The 19,809-nt window shown below is 47.4% G+C and overlaps 1 protein-coding gene across 1 annotated transcript in view; it reads left to right on the forward strand.

The window, feature by feature from the left end:
- LOC146869596 (solute carrier family 60 member 1-like) overlaps window positions 1-19,809 on the forward strand; it is a 214,227-nt gene that overhangs the window by 69,113 nt on the left and 125,305 nt on the right. The window contains exon 2 of the mRNA XM_085607871.1: window positions 2,320-2,518. Within this exon, the coding sequence (XP_085463997.1) occupies window positions 2,320-2,518 (199 nt within the window). The remainder of the gene's footprint in view (window positions 1-2,319; window positions 2,519-19,809) is intronic.

The following is a 19,809-nucleotide window of genomic DNA, read 5'->3' on the forward strand; positions in this document are numbered from 1 at the left end:
ACCGGTCCTAGGAAGCTTGTTTCCGGTCCAGGGAAGACATGGCTTGGCAGTTCGGGCTGGACTGTTCCCATGAGGCACAGGGTCAGACTGATTTGCATATGGCCATGTCTGAACTGGGGTGGAAGAGTGGGCTAAAGAACGGTGATGGATTAAACCCAGATCAGTTGACTGAGGGTGAGTGCTTGCAATGTTCAACACTCCGTCCATCATTTCCTTTGGTTTTGCTTTGTTCGCCATAAGTTGGCAGGGTATGCTCAGACGTGAGTCCCTTGCTCACTTTGCCACTGGATTCAAGCAAGCCGGGCTGAAGACGGCTGAAATGCCAGAAACCGGTCCTAGGAAGCTTGTTTCCGGTCCAGGGAAGAAATGGCTTGGCAGTTCGGGCTGGACTGTTCCCATGAGGCACAGGGTCAGACTGATTTGCATATGGCCATGTCTGAACTGGGGTGGCAGAGTGGGCTAAAGAAAGGTGATGGATTAAACCCAGATCTGTTGACTGGGTGTGAGTGTTTGATTGGTTCTGATGCTCCGTCCATCACCACCTCCTTTTGTACCGCTTTGTTCGCCATAAGTTGGCAGGGTATGCTCAGACGTGAGTCCCTTGCTCACTTTGCCACTGGATTCAAGCAAGCCTGGGTGAAGACGGCTGAAATGCCAGAAACCGGTCCTAGGAAGCTTGTTTCTGGTCCAGGGAAGACATGGCTTGGCAGTTCGGGCTGGACTGTTCCCATGAGGCACAGGGTCAGACTGATTTGCATATGGCCATGTCTGAACTGGGGTGGCAGAGTGGGCTAAAGAACGGTGATGGATTAAACCCAGATCAGTTGACTGGGGGTGAGTGCTTGCAATGTTTAACACTCCGTCCATCATTTCCTTTGGTTTTGTCAAATCATCACGACCCAGTCTAAATTACCAGCATTCAGAGGTAGAAAACCCTGAACTACAGGAATGCGGCATTGACATTGTAGAGGCAGATTCCGCTTCATACAGATGGCAATAACATAACATGATGTGTGTCAAATCCACACCATTACCACTGGAATGTTGTACTAGATAATGCCAAATCCACGGAATTGCCACAGGAATATTGCATGGTTGTGCGCCAAAACACTGCGTTATTATAGAAATGAAGCGTTATTGTGTGTTAAATCAACAGTACTGAAATGAGGATACCAGGCTCGCACTGTGCCTCAAAGTGCTTTTTAAATAGAAGCCTACCAGACAGCACAGCAGTCTGGTTTGCTTAAGACGTCTTGGGAACATTCTGAAAGCTTCCCTGGGAATGTATTCTGCTCTTTGCTTACCATTGGCATTGTGGTTGGTAACACACATTTGCTTTCTTTCAATTTGCTAGCTGTACTTGTTATAGGCTGTCCAGCTTGAGCTAGTCCCTCCTATGGAGCATGGCTATTTCCAGAAAGCAAGCACTCATGGAAGAATAGAGTTATCAGGCCCGTACATTTTGTTCTTTTTATTTTGTATCTTGTCACATTTGCTGTGCATTTAATGACAGAAGTCTCCATTTTTGTAGCACACAACAAAATGTAAATGTCTGTAAATGAACTGTGCAACTATTTCAGACTATATCAGAATTAGGAGAGCACAAATGAAGCACATGTTTTTGTAATTCTTAAGTGTGCTGGTAACATACATGTTAATACGATGGAAACAAATCAGTACTCTAAGTGATGCAATTTCCTCACATTATCATTTGTGCGCTGTATAGTTTTATCAGCTAAACTCTGTCTGTGCAAATTTAATGTTTATTTCAATTGAAAATGTGTTGTCTGTAACGCCAATGCACTACCACACCATGCATACTCCACTCTATGACACTCTACACCACTCCACTCTGTGCCACCCCACTGTACAACACTTTACTTTATCTCACTTCACTCTGTGCCACTTCACTCTTCAACACTCTACTCCACTCTATACCACTCCACTCTATGCCTCTCTACGAGACTCTAGGCCACTGTAAGGCACTCCAATCTACAACTCTCCAAGCCACTCCACTCCAAAACACTCTACTCTACTCTATGCCACTTCACTTTATGACACTCTATGCCCCTCCAGTCTACTCCGCTCCATTCTGCAACACTCTACACCACCCCATCTATGCCAACACTCTCCTCACTACTAACTTTTAATGGCGATGTACAGCAGCCACACTGATGTACAACATGGCAAAAGCACATTGGCAAAGCCAATAGCTCGTACGTAGGCATGACCTTCTGGCCTTGTCAATGCTTGTTGAGTGTGGGTGATATCCTTTTCATTATTCATGTCCACCAGCTCACTGAGCACTTCTGATTGCAGGTTGAAGCAGTCACTGATCATCCTCTTCCTTTCCTCCCTTGCCATATCGATTGTGTTCGCCATCATCCCGTTCTGCAACCATGTGGTGGCACTGGCTGTGGTGCTGGCTGTGGCAGGTCTGGCAATGGGAGGCATCGACACCATCTCCAACATGCAGCTCGTGCGGATCTACCAGAAGGACTCTGCCATCTTTTTGCAGGTCAGTGCATAACTTTTCCAGTATGCATGGGCTTCTCTGGAGTGTCATTACCCCGCCACATTCCCCAGACATGCGCATCTTTGCGAGCTCCTGAACCAAGTTAGCAAAAAGTACATTGTTAGCTGATATCAAAGGGAGGGAGGCAGACCTCATTCTGCAGCACTAAGGCCTCCTACCTAGTCATGGCATGGTTGAGATCTTGTGAAGACTCGCCTTTGTGAAGCAGTGGTGCTTCGTAGCTAGTCTGAGTATGATAAGTGTTATTTTTTAATTGGGGAACTGGCACATGCCTTTGTGATAACGTGAAATTTAGTAGCCAGTTAGCACATGGCATGGATTGTGATTGTGGGGCATCATAGAGGACATCTTGGCAGAGGCATCATTTGCATTAGATTGACTAGTTTCCACCGGAGTACCTGTACATTGCTCTTGAAATGCAGGAGGTACACTTAGAACCTGGTGCTGCTATATGAAGAGGTATTGATAATTTGAGGCCTTTTAGATAGATGATGGATAGATGTTGGATGTTGGACAGATGAAAATAATATAGACAAAATAATGTTTGTTAAAATGAGGTGTATTTCTAATTTTGGGGCATCAAACAGTTGATTGATATTATCATGGGAGCTCGGAAGGGTGGAGACCATTAACTGCTATTTGTACTTGTTAAGCGCATCAATCATCCCAAGGGATATCACAGCACTGGAAAGTATTGTCCTGGTATGATAGTGCTCAATGACCCAGCAGACTGGGAGTAGAGAACCAAGATACAAGCTATGAGTATCGCTATTTACCACCTAGGGAACAGTGTAATTTTTAGCTTCTTTCTAGATGCCAAATAATCAGCCGTGCGGGGAAGGCCTAGGGGGATTGGAGAAGGATCAACCTCCTACTCTGGTTTTCTTGATGCATTTAGTTTTGGCCAGAGCGAGGTTGCAAGACCTCAGTTGTCATGTAGGAGTGTAGAATTCAATTTTGTCCTGAAAAATTCAAGGGCCAAGCTTGTGTAGTGCTCTATGTGCATAGCACATGAGTTTTAACTTGGCTGTCTGGCGCACCAACAGCCAGTGGAGTTCCTTCAGGCACTCAGATGCCAAGCTATACTTGCTTTGAATGCAAACAAGCTTAGCAGCAGCATTCTGAATCACCGGTAGTCAGGAGAAGAGGTAGTCTGACATGCCTGCATAGAGCGCATTCCCATAATCCAACCTACTGGTGACTAGTGCCTGAGTGATGGTCTTTTGACAATTCAAAGGGATCCATGAGAAAAGTCTTCCGAAGAGCTTTAACATGGCACAGATTTTTCCGCACAGTGATCTTATTTGGTCTTGCATAGCGAGTCCGTTATCTACAAGCATGCCCAGGTTTTTTACGACCTGTTTTGGCTCTGGGGCATTTTCTAGTGTCCGCGCCCACCAGGTATCGTCCCAGATTAGGTGAGCTCCTCCAAAGAGCAGGATCTCAGATTTCTCAGCATTCAGTTTTAGACAGTGTTCTGTCATCCAAGTTGCTGTTTCTGACAAACAATTAATTAGATTGTTCCTGGTGTCCTCGTGCCTTCCTTTGAAGGCAATTAAAAGCTGAATTTCATTAGCATAGGAGCAGATGTTGAAGCCCCATTTCCTGCCAATTTTAGCCAGAGAGGAGACATAGGCATTAAAATGGGTGCGGCTCAAAGAGGCTCCTTGTGGGAAACCATAGTTAATGTTTATTTAGCTAAAGGAAAATGGGCCCATTTTGACTCTCTGGGGGATATTCTCAAGAACGTGTGATAATCATCGCAAAATTAGCTTAACGCAACTTTGCACATCGCAGTCTATTGCGGGAAAATAACACCGTCAAATCAGCAAAAACCAGCGACAGGCCTGCAATTCCCACGCGTCATGCAGGAAAATGCACTATAAAAGCAACAACAACAAAAAAGCGGGAAAAAAAGAAACTGCGTAGTACCATGGGTGCACCCGGACCGAGTGCAGAGACCAACGCGAGCCCCACGAGCCCCACAGACCACCAGCAAGGAACCTCATGGTCGGGGAAGGCCAAGGAGAAGAGGAAGAGGCAGACGGGGTGCAGTCCGCAGGGAAACTAGATCAGCGTCACGGAAGTGACAGAACACCACCATCCACTGAACGTCAATATGACAAACGTGAATGCGGTCAGGGTGTCAAGGATGTCTATGGAAAAGGACAAGAGGCGCTGGCATGATGTGAAAAGCCAAAACAAGCACAAACCCGCTGCCAACAGGAAGGCAGCAACGGCGACAGGAGGTGGGAGTCCTGAGCCACAGGAGGAGCTGGAGGAAACGGAGGCCACATTCATCAGGGTGGAGACTGCGCAAGGAGTTGGGAGTCCGGACACAGCCCGATAGGACCTGACACAACATCAACAGGGTGAGTAACGACCAGGGCATGGGGGTACGGGGGAGATGGGCACAATGGCACACATGCACAACGATGTGTAGCACATTGCACACCCACAATGACCCTGGATCATGTCCCTGATCCCCGTGGCACACTGCAGCACACACACATAGCAATAACAGCACATCCGACGACAATGTGGCACTAAGTGCAACACCGACACTGCAGAACAGAGGACACAACTGGGTCAGCTCATGCGCAGAAACAGGCCAATCACATCTAACATAACAGGAAACTGTGAGATGGAAATGTACGTGTACAACCACACATCCGTCATGTAGTCCAAATGTCCACTGTCCCGCATCAAATATACAGCACATCCCAAACAGTCACAATGTACATTGTCATACAGTCTGCATGTAAACTAGAACAATGCGCCAACATACATGTCAACACAATGTCAACATGCATCTCCCCTTCACATTGCAGAGGGACAAACAACACCTCCAGCAGAGCAGACCAGACTACTCATCAGTGATGCTGGAGAGGACCACCACTTCTTCGACACCGACGCCCTACAACAGCCCATGGATATCTTAGGCCACCCACCCCCAGGATCAGGGCAGCCAAGCTACATAGAGGAGACCACAGCCCCTGCACAGACCACACAGCAGGAAGCACCCACTACCACAGCTGGCTCCCAACACTTCACCTAGGCACACATCGCATTCCAATGCCAGGTGTCAAAGTGCCAAAAGGAGGTGGCCGAACAGGTGCAGGGGGGGTCAGAGCTCATGGACGCTGAAGTAAATCACATACGTGGGTGTTCAAGTCCCTTCACCCCACAAAGGACTGAACCACACCCAGAGCCCTGGAATCATCATTCACACCCCCACACTAGACCTCCGTACGATGGCCCAATCCACTCCTCTTACGTATTGAGTGGGTGATGACAAAGCTACATGTCCAAGGTCTTACCCGCTGCCAGCGGTGACATGGTTGCGTCCGCTGTACACAGCACAATGTAATGTTGTAGGCCCCGGGGCCCTCATGCATATATCATGACCACACGGGCACATGCAGATAGTTTGTGGAACTGGCTACGGGCACGTGCGCCCGGCCCCTTTATTGCCAGGGTCACATGTACAGTGACGCCTGTGCTGGATGTGCGTGGGGTGAGTGTAAGCCAGCCTGCACGGAGTGGTTGGTGCTGGCAACAACTTGAACAGTGAACACTATTAAAACGGAAACAGAAAACACCAGCATTATAGAGACAACTGTGGAGCATCATGGTGGTAGCTGGAGAAAGTACAGAGGTCACCCAATCTGCAAACAGAAGTATCCGTGAGTTGCAGTGCACTGAGGTTGGGACACTAGAGCTGAGCTTGCTCATGTGAAGAAAATATCTAGGATTGTGTCCCTTCGGGTCATTCCGGATGCAGCTGCAGTGGGGTGTGTTACACATGCATCATCTTCCTCATCATCGTCCCAGGTCTCCCACACTGGCTGAGGTGACATTGCTGCGTGAGCTCACCACAGCACACAACTAATTCAGAAATGGTCCATGAGTCATGGTGCACTGAGTTAGTGGCACCTGGAGTGCTGAGCAGGGTATCAGGCAGATGATGGCATCCACCACAGGTGTGAGCAACTCTGCTTGTGTCCCAGTACGGCTGTTTTGACTCTGGAAGTTAGCGTTTGGAGGTGGTTCTGGCGGTGGTGGCATGTGACTGGGCCGGTCAGAACTCGATTTGATGTGTGAGCCCTGGTGGACAGCACTTGAGGCCGGAGGCAGCAGACAGTGCAGGGCCACAGACACATGGCGTTGATGACCCAAAGGCCATCATCTCAGAGACCATCCAATATCTCTACGGACAGGGTCCCTGACTTGAGCTACACAGAGTTAGTGGCCCTGGATGTACTTCAGCCGGCACAGGAACACCGCCACGGGACGGTGACATGCGGTGCAGTGAGATAGGGCCACGCGAGCTGAGCGGGTCCTCATCGATGTCCAAGGTGGAGGGTTGCGGGGGACAGCGGAAGGTATCCTCCAGGGCATGATGCAGAGGGTAGAAGCCATCCAGGAAGCGGAAAATTGAGGAATGGAATGCTACAGCCTCGTTTTCACCAAAAATCTGTATCACCAACATGATGATGAAGACAAGCCTCCAGTCCATAGACTCAGTCACCACCAAAGTTCAACCAGAAAGCGTCCATGGCTGTTGGGGAACAGACTTAGTGGCACCAGAGGTGAAGGGGTATGCAGTCTGCGAGGAGGCCAGTACAATGATATAAAAGCTGCCATGAATAAATCAAGACTGAGTTCCCAATGTGTGACCTACTCGACCGCAGTGTAGGCCCGAAGCAGCGGTCAGCAGGGGCCCACATCCACGTGTTGTTGGTTCGCGATGCACAGAGTTAGTGACACCAGAGCAGTTGTTCACAGTGTTCGATCACCTCCGTACGAGGATCCTTTTTCCTCCGGACTGCACCACGTTTTCCTCTTACTCCTCTCCATCCGTTCAATAATATGAACTCTGCCATACACAAATCAAGACTCAGTTACAACTGTGTGACCTACTCGACCGCAGTGTAGGCTGAAGGCAGTAGTCAGCAAGGGACCACAGACAGGTGTTGTGCGGATGCTATGCACAGAGTTGGTGGCACCACAGCGAAGGGAGTACAGTGACATAAAATCTACCATAAAGTGTGTACTCTGCCATTGCATAATCAAGATGCAGTTCCAAATGTTTGAGCGACTTGGCAGCTGTGTAGGCTGGTGGAGTATGTCAACGAGAAAGGAGTACTGCGGGCCTGTGTCGTGGAGGACGTGATGGTCTGAGTATTCTGCTAAGCTCGAGGGCTTTTGGCTTGGGGCTTGAGCTGGCATGTGGTGGGCCCTCCTTGACACACCGCGGTGTTGGCAGGTGAGCAGTGAGGCCTGGGTGCGCTGGTGCGGGCAAGACGGGTTCGGGGAGAAGCAGGCCAGGGTGCAGCAGGCGTACAGGATCGCAGGCAACACCGCTCTCGGCGATGGCGTTGGCCTCATGGTGGTCTGGGAGGCGCCGCCCTGGCAGAGATGTTGGGCATTCCGGAAGAGAACCACGCCCAGAGCTATGTGCTTTTTATTTACATCCCTAGGCTGGCCTGGCGTACGCCGGGCTAGCCCACTCTGCTCACGCTTACGGGGTGGAGGGACGTCACAAGCTACATTTACAGGATCTATCCCACTGGCTGGGGTGACATGGTTGCATCCACTGTCCACTACACTCCATACACCAGCAGTGCATGTGGACATGGATTCTGCTGTCTGTCCAGCACATCTCCGCCACACTTGGCATTGTGTACCTTCTCATTCATGGGTCACTTGCCTCCGTCGCACATGCCTGGTTCCCACCTCTCCCCACATTCCGCTATTGTGTGACTGAGGTGCCATGCCCTTGATGGCTCATGTACATGGCTAGCCCAGATTGCCACAGTAAGTTATGCTGTCTTGTCTGGTGGGTGGGCATGTTGTTTGGCATGTTGAATGTGAGTCTGTGACGTGTGCATTCCCAGAGTTGTGAGTTGCATGATTGTGGAGTTGGGGGGTGTGGTGTGTTCATTTGGTATTAGCCAACAAGCAATGCATTTCCATGTGTGCCATCCTGTTAGCGCTGGTTGATGATGGACTGTCGGTAGGAGTAGGAATCATGCACACTGCCTGGGTAGTTGGCGACGACGTTGGTGGCGATTCCCAGGTGGTCCACTGTTGCCTGCACATTGATGGAATGCGTGTGCTTTCTGTTCAGGTAATTGTGTGCAGTGTCACCAGGGGGCACAAGTAGGACACGTACGGGAAGCCAGCTATGGCGTAGACGCCTTGCTTAGTCTCCAGCTGTTCCTGCGCAGTGTGGGGGGAGTATAGGTACTGGGGTACCAAGCTGATGATGGCATCCAAGACAGTTGTGATGAACTTTGATTGGGCTGGCTGTGAGACTCCTCCGTCTCTGTCGATTGTTGGTTGGAAGGTCCCAGAGGCCAACATGTGCAGCACAGCCAGCAGCTTTGTCTGCGAAGGGATGTTGGTTGTCCGCTGTGTTGGTACCGTCAGCCTGTGGGCAATGGTGGTCAGGATGCGTAGGATGGTTGTCCTTTTGAGCCTGTAGTGGGCAATGACATTCTCTTGTGTTGGGTCTGTGAGGTTGGTGCGTTTTCTGAAGGTCCGCTGTCTTGGTCTGCGCTGCCTCTGTGGTGGTCCGGGGAGGGGGTGGGGGTGTACGGTGGGGTGGTGGTCCTGGGTGTGGTGGTGGTGGGTGTTGTGGCCCTGTTGGGGCTCCGAGCTGCATGATGAGTGGCTCCATGGCATCTGTTGGTCTTCAGGTGTGGCTGTGGTCTGGGCTCCCTTTTCTGGTGTTGGTTGTCGTCCGACTTTGCACCAGGTCAGAGCAGGGGTTAATTTCCTACTGCTAACGCGCCTTATCGCATGTTTTGTGATCTTATCGCCAATCTGGCTGGTTGTTGAGAATGTTGAGGAGTGGTGTTGTCGTGGCTTTTTGTTTGGGAACGCCTACTCTGCATCTCATTAGCGATAGTTGCCGTGGTCATCCGTGGTGATGTTTTTTGAGGATGCTGTCGCCGGAAAACTGGTGATATCGGCTAATTGCACCGGCTTGTGAATGGGGCGATAAATTTATCACGACTTTGGCTGCGTTAAAGTGCCGATAACTCAGCGATAGGTCCTTGAGAATATGCCCCTCTGTGTTCTATTGTGTAGCAAGGAGCTGAACCATTGGAGAGCTTTCAAGTGAAACCCCTTTTCATGTAGGATGTTACATAGGAGGTCATGGGATAAAGTATTGAAAGCTGCAGACAAGTCCAAAAGGATCAAGACGGCAGCCTTGCCTTGGTCAACCAAGGATCTAATGTTGTCCAATACTGCAAGAAGTGTGGCTTCTGTGCTATTTAAGGCTCTGAAGCCAATCTGAGATGGGTCCAGGAGCTCGTTGGTTTGTAAGAAATTAACCAGTTGTTTGTTGACCAATCTCTCCAAGACCTTGGACAGGTATGGGAGTTGGGATAATGGTCGGTAGTTTGCGGGATTGTGGACCTCTATGCCGGCTTTTTTTTATCAATGGAAAAACAATGGTTTGTTTCCAGATTTCCTGGAAGACTGACGATTGCAGGGACTTGTTAAAAATGTGGCTAACATACAGGCTTAAGACTGTTGTAAGCCGAGAGAAGATGAAATGAGGGCATGGGTCGAGTGGGGATCCTGACTTGACCTCAATCATAGCCTTAGCTACCTGTTCCTCTGAGAAGGGAGTCAGGTTGCTTAGGTGAGCATGTGCTTTGGGTGGGGGCATGGTGTCCCGATCCGGCTCATCGGTGGATGATTGGTTTTTGACAGAGGAGTAATTTTTTTGAAATTTTGTTGATGAAGAAATTACTGATTATCTCACACGTATCTGTTGAGGGAATCATTGTTTGGGACAGAATGGTTGGCTTGCAAAGTTCTTTCACGATTTTGTAGAGCTCTTATGATGAATTGCTATTGTCCTCTATGCGTTTTGTATAGTAGTTTTGTTATATTCCATATATCTACCTTATATAAGTGTAGGCAAACATCACAACCGTTCACCTATATTCTTCCCTACATTACATATGTAACGGTTCTTAGGCACTGATCTTTTACCTAGATACGACACTGCATTCAGAACACAGGTTTTTCCCTGGTTCAATACTCATACATTATGCATGAGGCTTCCTGGAAGCACAGCAGGACTCACAGCAGGATGAACATCTCTTGTATAATATCTATGTTAAAGTTCAAGCCCAATGTCATCCTTTAGGCCAACACAGTAACACAGCAAGGTAGGACCCCTGGGGAGACCTATGGGTATATATACATCATGTCTTGCTTAGAGAGACATGGAGACCGTGACTTCCCGGCTGACACACTGACCAGAGACGCTGAAGTTCCTGCATGCAGACGCTCCAACTAGCAGTGGTCTAACATCCCTCGCAGGGTGCCCAACTCGAGACCAGGACGGGGTCCCATATTCTCTTATTTCAAGTAAATGGGGTTGACTAGACCTTAGAGGGATTCTTGGCATAACACCTACACAGATGTTAGGTACATTTAGGTACATCTAGTTAGGGAGACATCATAGGAGTACGCACTGATAATCATGTATTCTATGTACTTGTATATATGCATGATTGCTGCAAGATTGTAGAACTATACCATCCCTATATGTTTGTAGTATTGCTAACCATATATCTCTGCTACTGTCTAATGGTTGTTGCAGCTCATATATTTTACACTAGAATAACAACTGTTCAATAAATACTTATTGAATCACCCAGACTGTTTATTCTGTGTATCTCTGAGACGAACTAAGTGAGCACGAATGACTGAGCGAAAAGTAGTACATTGTTTCCACAATCCTGAGGGATCAGAGTTGTCATGTTCTGAGGTTGCTAGAAACTATTCTCTCCCTGATAAGAGGAGATTCTAGTGGCACAGTGAGCTAGCTAATGCAAACAGGCGTATCCGGTGGGGGTGCTCGGAACCAGTCTGCTGCCAAACCCTCAGTGTATGTTATCCGGAACACGCAAATCCTGTATAGGATATATAGGAACTACATGACATTGCACTGCCAACGTTGGTTGGGTACTTATTTAACAGTAGAATCTGGGTAGTTCAGTCATACTATTTCTCAGAGACCCCTACTCACAAACACCAGAGACGTTTGGAGTGGGTTGGCACATACTCCGCCACAGCTGAGTAGGCGAAAAATCCTATTTATTGGCTGTTGGTTATTCAATTTTGAAGGACACAGTTTTCCGAAAATTGGGCATAAAACCTTCTCTTAGTTCCCTTGAACAAACTTCTTCTTTACAAAATGACTGAGGACAGAGATAACGCAGTAGTGGATCTGAAACAGACATAAATCACCCTGAAACGGTTAGAAAATGGTTTGTCATCTAGAGGTGGCACAAATCAAACAAAATAGATGTATTTTATTTGTGGGTTACATTCCCAACAGCAAATGCAAGAACAAAGACATTTCACTCTTACATAGAGGGAGATGCACCAGTGGAATATGATCTGTTTGGGGACATTGAGATTCCACTCACGTACCAGGAACACTTATACTGGTTTAAAGGCTCCCTACCCCACGTAAGAGGAAGAAGAAGATTAGGCCCGCTCAGAGGAGAAGGGGCAACATGGCCGATATTAGCAGCCTACACACCACATCCTGACATTGAAACAATGCTACAAGGAGACTTACTTATACAACACAAAGATTTAATTAAAATCTATAGAGACTTGATACAATTCATCATGAGGAATTTTACAGTCCAGCCAACAACAGTTGTAACAAATGGAACTCAATCTCAGGGTACAGCAACTAAAATCACACCACAAACGTTACACGCGTTATTGGGCAAAATGCCCATGAAATGTGAACAAATGCCATTCTGGGTAGCTCAAAAAATAACTCAGCTTGAGGCAGTATTCCCAAATACTACCCCATATGAAAAACACAAAATTCTAAAAATCTGCTTGCCCATGGGGGTAACAACACAAGTAGAGGATTGTACCACTTGGGGTACAGTCTTTGAGGCAATTTATACCAGAACTCATGGTATTCCTTCATTAGCGGTGATACCAGGCGTATTAAGACAAATACAAAATGAATATGGAGCAGAACCTGCTCTGAACTTAGGGATGAAGTTACTAGGTAACTATGACCAGGTATCAGCCATAATACTAGCTAATATTAAAGGGGAAGCAGCTTCAGTGGCAATGCGCCAGCACCTACGGGACTTCAGTCCTATAGATCAACAACACGAACTACACAAAATATTTGAAACTGCATATGCAGAATTAGGCAGAGACAGTTTGGGTGGGAAAGCTTTAAAACCAAAACTGATGGGCAGTCCTGAAAAGGACACTTCAAAGCAGACACCTACTTATTCTAAAAAGAAGTGGGATAGTAAAAAAAAAACTTTAAAGGAAACAAATCTCAATCCCGAGGAAGATCTACTCCACATGAGCCCTCTGAAAAGAGGTACAACCTTAGGAATAGGGATAATATTAGGAAACCTGACAGGTATCAGGATACTGATACGTGTTCCTCTCGTTCCTTTCAAGGTTCATCGAAAAATTCAGAGACGGAAGGACGATCAGAAAGACAAAAAGAGCGTACAGTGTCCAGAGACAAGCAGCATGCTCAAGATTATACTTCCAAAAGAAAAGAGAAGCAAAAGCAAAAGCCACAGTTCAAGAAAAAGAAAGTTACAGGTCTAAAGATCAGACATGCCCAGAATTCAGAGGACTCGAATACGGAACGGGGAATGGGCTCTGTAGATGCTAGACAGTGTGGCAGAAGTAAAAATAGCTCGCCAGAACCTGATGGAGTTTCTGGTGACAGCCGACTTGAATGATTATATCACGGTGGAAACACCTGATACTAGAGTAAATGTCCCACATAAATTATATGAAATAACGCTCCAAATGGAGGGGGACAAAAGTAGGAAAGTGAGACATCTCTTTTGGGAGAACCTTATATTTGGCTATGACATTTTGTTAGCTGAACAAAATTGGCCGCCAGCATTCGTCATGGATTGCCCTAAAGAAGAAACGGTAATTCTACCAGCCTTCTCAGATCATATTCCCAAGCACTTACAACACACATATTCGCAGGAGTGGGCGGTAGCCTAGGCTCCGGCATTATAAAGGAACCATGTTGGATGGGATGTATGTATGTATGTATTTCAGACTTATAAAGCGCGCTGTAACCCTATGGGAATCCTGGCGGATGAGGATTCAACCCACCACATAATTCCTTTAAAAAATACTCCAACTGCACAGAGGCAGTATCCAGTGAAGCAAGAAGCTAAAAAATAGGTCAGAGAGATCTTAGATCAACTTCAGTACCAAGAGGTGATTGAAACTTGCACATCACAAATGAACAATCCTTTGTTTCCTGTCATGAAACCTGACAATACATATCGTCTAATTTTAGATTACAGACATCTAAACACTTGCACTATGACATTTGCAGTTCAGAATGCACACAGTGCCGCAGTAATGAATAACATTGTGCGAAAAAAATACAAAACAACACTTGCTATCTCAAATGGATTTTTTTGCCAAAATATAGCGCCTGAAAGCAGGTATTTAACAGCCTTCTCAACGCTAGGGTCGCAGGGGCAATTTCAGCGACTCCCTCAAGGGTATAGGAACAGCCCGGGGATGTTTTCGGCCAGAGTAACTGAGTTACTTCAAAAATTGGATGAAGAGGCATTGTCCTATGTGGATGATATTTATCTGACGGAAGATGACCTAGAGGAACACTTGAACTGAGTGAATACCATAATTTTGGGATTTGCATCTGAGGGCTACAATTTAAATTAAAAAAAATCTAAAATCGCCCACCTCAGTGTCCTGTTATTAGGATACGAAATTTCAAGTAAAGGAAAAAGCATAGCAGCCAATTATTTTCGAAAAATGCGCGCTGCTCCAACCTCCAAAATCATTAAAAAATCTACAATCAATACTGGGATTCCTAAATTTTGGTAGAACATACATTTTGGATTACACAGAAAGAGTAAGACCTTTGTACGACTTAATAAAACCTGATTTCTCAGCGAGAAACTGGACATAGGAACATACAGATGTACTTTGTTCCTTACAAGCTGACATAATAGGTTTAAAACACTTACAGACATGCGTAAACGTACGCAACCAGTTGATCAGTATAATTGCAGGTCAATCAGGGTACACCTATCTGACATACAATGAAGGTAAAACAGTACTAATTGCATACAAGTCACATTTGTACACAAATGCTGAGATGCACAGAAAAAATTCTAACAGCAGTACAGACTGCCATAGTGAGAGAAAGAGCACTGGCTCAGGGGAAACGAAAAATAGTAGTGACTCCATTTCCGGCCTTAGAGGCTGCAACAAAGGCAAGCGTCACTAACGCCAAAGCCTTAAATCCAAGATGGATACAATGGGCTAACTCTCACTGCAAGAGACGTAGAATATAGGTACGACCCAAATTTAAAGACACAAGCATTCCTGCAATACGAACAAGAATATCCTCTACCTAATGAAATAATGCCTCTGGATGAGTATGAATATACCATTTACACTGACGGATCTGCTCAACCGGCCATATGGAGTAAGCAACAATACAGCGCAGCATGTGCTATCATTAAAAGTTGCATGCGAGATGGAAAGTTCCATCCGAGTTGCACTAAAACGCAATCTCTAGGAGACTGCACGGCACAGTTGGCAGAATTAAAAGCACTGATAATGGCACTTGTAAATACGGATTGAGAATTCCCCATACTAATTGTGTGCGATTCCTTTTACTGTGTGCAGTCCTACAATGAATACTTGCAATACTGGGTTCAAAACGGGTTCAAAGATGCTAAAGGTGGCACAATTAAGCATAAAATGCTATGGGAACAGGTAGTGAAGTTTAAATCAGAACTACCAAGGACTCACATGATACATACACTGAGTCATCAGCGTGATGGCGTTCACGTTGAAGGGAATTAGTTGGCTGATGAAGCGCAAAGGGGGCTGTACGCACGGCTTCCGTAGCTGCAATCACTCGTTCTAAAACGAGAATAGACCGTGAGATTATGGTAGCAGTTATTGCTTCGAGCAAAATCAACGGTGCAGTACCAAAAAGATTTCCGCTCAAATACTCCTACAAGTTAGATGCAAATAACATTCCATTTGCTCAGATTCCCAGAGTGGGGGATAGAGTAATTCCAAACATGGATCGTAGGTTAGGTTTAATAGTAGCAGCACACAAAGGGATAGGTTCTACACATGCAGGAGTTACGGCGACTGATTCTTTGCTGAAACAGCTCTATTGGTGGCCTGGATTAACAAAACAAACTAAGGAGTATGTCTTGAAATGCAACATCTGACAGCAGATGAAAGGTTCCACTGTAACACGTCCTGCACAGACACCATTGTTAATAGCTGACAAGCCGCTAGCGTGTGTCTACCTAGACCACTGCGGCCCCTTGAAAAGAGATGGGGCAAAAAAATATATCATGGTGGCAGTGGATTCTTGCTCGAGGTTCCTATGGGTGTGACCCCAGCCCTCGACTGACGCTCGAACTGTTATAAAAGATTTGCAAGTCTTTATAGGCACATACTCAATTGGCACATTACATTCTGAAGTTAAAGAAAACAGCAGTGAAGGCTAAGTTGGCTGCACCAGTATATTAGTTCCCGAAGTTATTAGATTAAAAATGCTCAACTTTTCGTAACCCCACTGCCATAGAAGTCACACTTTGCGAGAAGAAAAACTTCTCTTCAAATAATGAAAATAATGAAAAGGAACAAATAATCAAATATGAGTCATTTATAAATAATTTCTTCCATATCCATATAATTCTTATGAAATTATAATACGGGGAGTCTTGGAATCTCTTTTCTTCTATTAATCTTTATTTCTATTGTTAATCAAATGCATCAAGCCCAGCCAACGCGTTTCGTCCCAAAAATGGACTTCATCAGGGCTGTAAAAAACATTATTAAACTATCGAATGTACACAAAAGGTTTAACACAAACTTACATTTACACAAAATATCATAAGAAAGGCCAGATAGACATAAACATGATAAAAAGGACATGAGGTTATTCAACCTTTAGCAACAAAAGTTCAACAAAGACACCCTGCCTATATCGATTCTTAACATGTACTACCAATAGCAAAATGATTCATATGAACAAGCAGCCTAATTACAATCCAAAATAGGTAAGTATCAACAAAGAATATATACAAACTCCTTATGTTATTCCAGATACTCTCAAGTTTGTCATGATTCATGAGGGACATACATTTATAAATCCGAATCCAAGTGCCTCTGAGTGAAAACCATATAACTGTATAATAGACAGTAAGACCATAATGGAGAAAAAGAAATCTCAACACTGTTTCAATTTGCAAGAAGTATATAAAAATTCATAGGAGGGGGAATCTTATGGTCTAATATCGGACAACACTATGAGGGTATACACACAGAACATAAACATAATTACTTGTAGATCAAAAATATGTCTAACAAAGTGCTCATATATAGTACAACAACTCACTTGGAATTAGGTCAAGAGGATCACTGAAGCAATCTATATTTAGCCATAGATATCGATGTTCTCGTGGTGTCTGTTTTCTGATTTTATCCGTGCTAAAACTACATAAGAGCAAGTACTATCATAAATGTAAATTATTCACTTGATCTATCAACTAAGGCTAAAAAGAGGGAGCAGACTTTTAATATATATATATAAATAATTTTAAACGACTCATATTTGATTATTTGCGCCTTTTCATTATTTTCACATTGCATTCTGACCAGGGCCCTGCGTTTAGCTCTCGGGCTTACAAGGAGGCAATGGGACGTTTGGGTGTAGCATTGCGCTACTCATCTCCGTACCATCCCGAGAGAAATTCGGTAGTAGAGAGAAAAAACCAAGACCTAAAGCAATCTTTAACAGCTAAAGTATTAGGCACGGGCGAAAGTTGGGTTAAACATCTTTATGGAGTCCAGAGGGACCTTAACAACATGCCAAGAAGTTCTCTGGGGGGGTCACTCCATATGAGGTCCTATTTGGGACAAGAATGTGGGTACCTGATCTTGATTGTGAAGGCATAGTGGTGGATGAAAAGCATTTTGACATCCATGAACGTTTGGCTGTTTTACAGGAACTAAATGAATCAAGGACAAAACAAAGTAATGTCCACCTGAAGCAGACCTCCATTGGGGAAATCAAATCAGTCACGGGAAGACCTGTCTGGATCCCAAAAGTTGGGGATCTGGTCAGAGAGAAAATAGCGGACAAAAAAGAATTTGGGCCATCCTACAGAAAACCTGTACCAGTCCTCGCCATCGAAAGGAACAAAAACTGTACTTCTACCGCCTCTTGCCGGAAAAAAAGGAGAAAAGATTTGTCCCAATTGACCTGATCAAACCACACTATGTGGCCGATACTAAGCAGTAGGCCACATGGACTCCAAAGTAGCATACGCCCTCCTCTCACTACAATTTAAGAAGTTCAAACTTCATTCCAGTGAAGCGAGACAGCGCGGACACAGCGCCGCACCTACCTGGGCCCACGATAGTAGCCTGCACATTCCTTGGCCGTGAGGTTTCCCCGCCGCCTCCTACCACCCGAGGCCGCAGTTGGGTGAAACTACAGGCCCCAGCATCCCTCGCCGCCATGCCCACATCCACCGGACAACGCGCCCGGAGGCGCTACATAGAACGAGGCTCCCTCGGTGGAGCGAGGGGTCATTCCAGTGAAGTGAGACAGCGCGGACACAGTGCCGCACCTACCTGGGCCCACGATAGTAGCCTGCACATTCCTTGGCCGTGAGGTTTCCCCGCCGCCTCCTACCACCCGAGGCCGCAGTTGGGTGAAACTACAGGCCCCAGCATCCCTCGCCGCCACGCCCACATCCGACGGACAACGCGCCCGGAGGCACTACATAGAACGAGGCTCCCTCGGTGGAGCGAGGGGTCATTCCAGTGAAGCGAGACAGCGCGGACACAGCGCCGCACCTACCTGGGCCCACGATAGTAGCCTGCACATTCCTTGGCCGTGAGGTTTCCCCGCCGCCTCCTACCACCCGAGGCCGCAGTTGGGTGAAACTACAGGCCCCAGCATCCCTCGCCGCCACGCCCACATCCACCGGACAACGCGCCCGGAGGCGCTACATAGAACGAGGCTCCCTCGGTGGAGCGAGGGGTCATTCCAGTGAAGCGAGACAGCGCGGACACAGCGCCGCACCTACCTGGGCCCACGATAGTAGCCTGCACATTCCTTGGCCGTGAGGTTTCCCCGCCGCCTCCTACCACCCGAGGCCGCAGTTGGGTGAAACTACAGGCCCCAGCATCCCTCGCCGCCATGCCCACATCCACCGGACAACGCGCCCGGAGGCGCTACATAGAACGAGGCTCCCTCGGTGGAGCGAGGGGTCATTCCAGTGAAGTGAGACAGCGCGGACACAGTGCCGCACCTACCTGGGCCCACGATAGTAGCCTGCACATTCCTTGGCCGTGAGGTTTCCCCGCCGCCTCCTACCACCCGAGGCCGCAGTTGGGTGAAACTACAGGCCCCAGCATCCCTCGCCGCCACGCCCACATCCGCCGGACAACGCGCCCGGAGGCACTACATAGAACGAGGCTCCCTCGGTGGAGCGAGGGGTCATTCCAGTGAAGCGAGACAGCGCGGACACAGCGCCGCACCTACCTGGGCCCACGATAGTAGCCTGCACATTCCTTGGCCGTGAGGTTTCCCCGCCGCCTCCTACCACCCGAGGCCGCAGTTGGGTGAAACTACAGGCCCCAGCATCCCTCGCCGCCACGCCCACATCCGCCGGACAACGCGCCCGGAGGCGCTACATAGAACGAGGCTCCCTCGGTGGAGCGAGGGGTCATTCCAGTGAAGCGAGACAGCGCGGACACAGCGCCGCACCTACCTGGGCCCACGATAGTAGCCTGCACATTCCTTGGCCGTGAGGTTTCCCCGCCGCCTCCTACCACCCGAGGCCGCAGTTGGGTGAAACTACAGGCCCCAGCATCCCTCGCCGCCATGCCCACATCCGCCGGACAACGCGCCTGGAGGCGCTACATAGAACGAGGCTCCCACCGCGTCGCGGGACGCGCGCGGGCGGCGCCGGGTTGAGCCCGGGCAGAGGGCGGGCCGTCTGTGGCCGTCCGGGGCCAGAGGAGGCCGGGACGGGCCATACCTCTAACATCCAGCATTAACCTTCCCACACGAAGGTCACAAGGTACTGTGGGGAACTATTATTGTGTTGTTTAAGTGATTTGGGGGTTTGGGTGCCAAACGATACACCATGCCATCTAAACCTACACTCCAAAAGCGTGTTCAAGGGGCACGT

Source organism: Triturus cristatus, chromosome 1_1 (genome assembly GCF_964204655.1).
Source record: "Triturus cristatus chromosome 1_1, aTriCri1.1, whole genome shotgun sequence".
Taxonomy (NCBI): domain Eukaryota; kingdom Metazoa; phylum Chordata; class Amphibia; order Caudata; family Salamandridae; genus Triturus; species Triturus cristatus.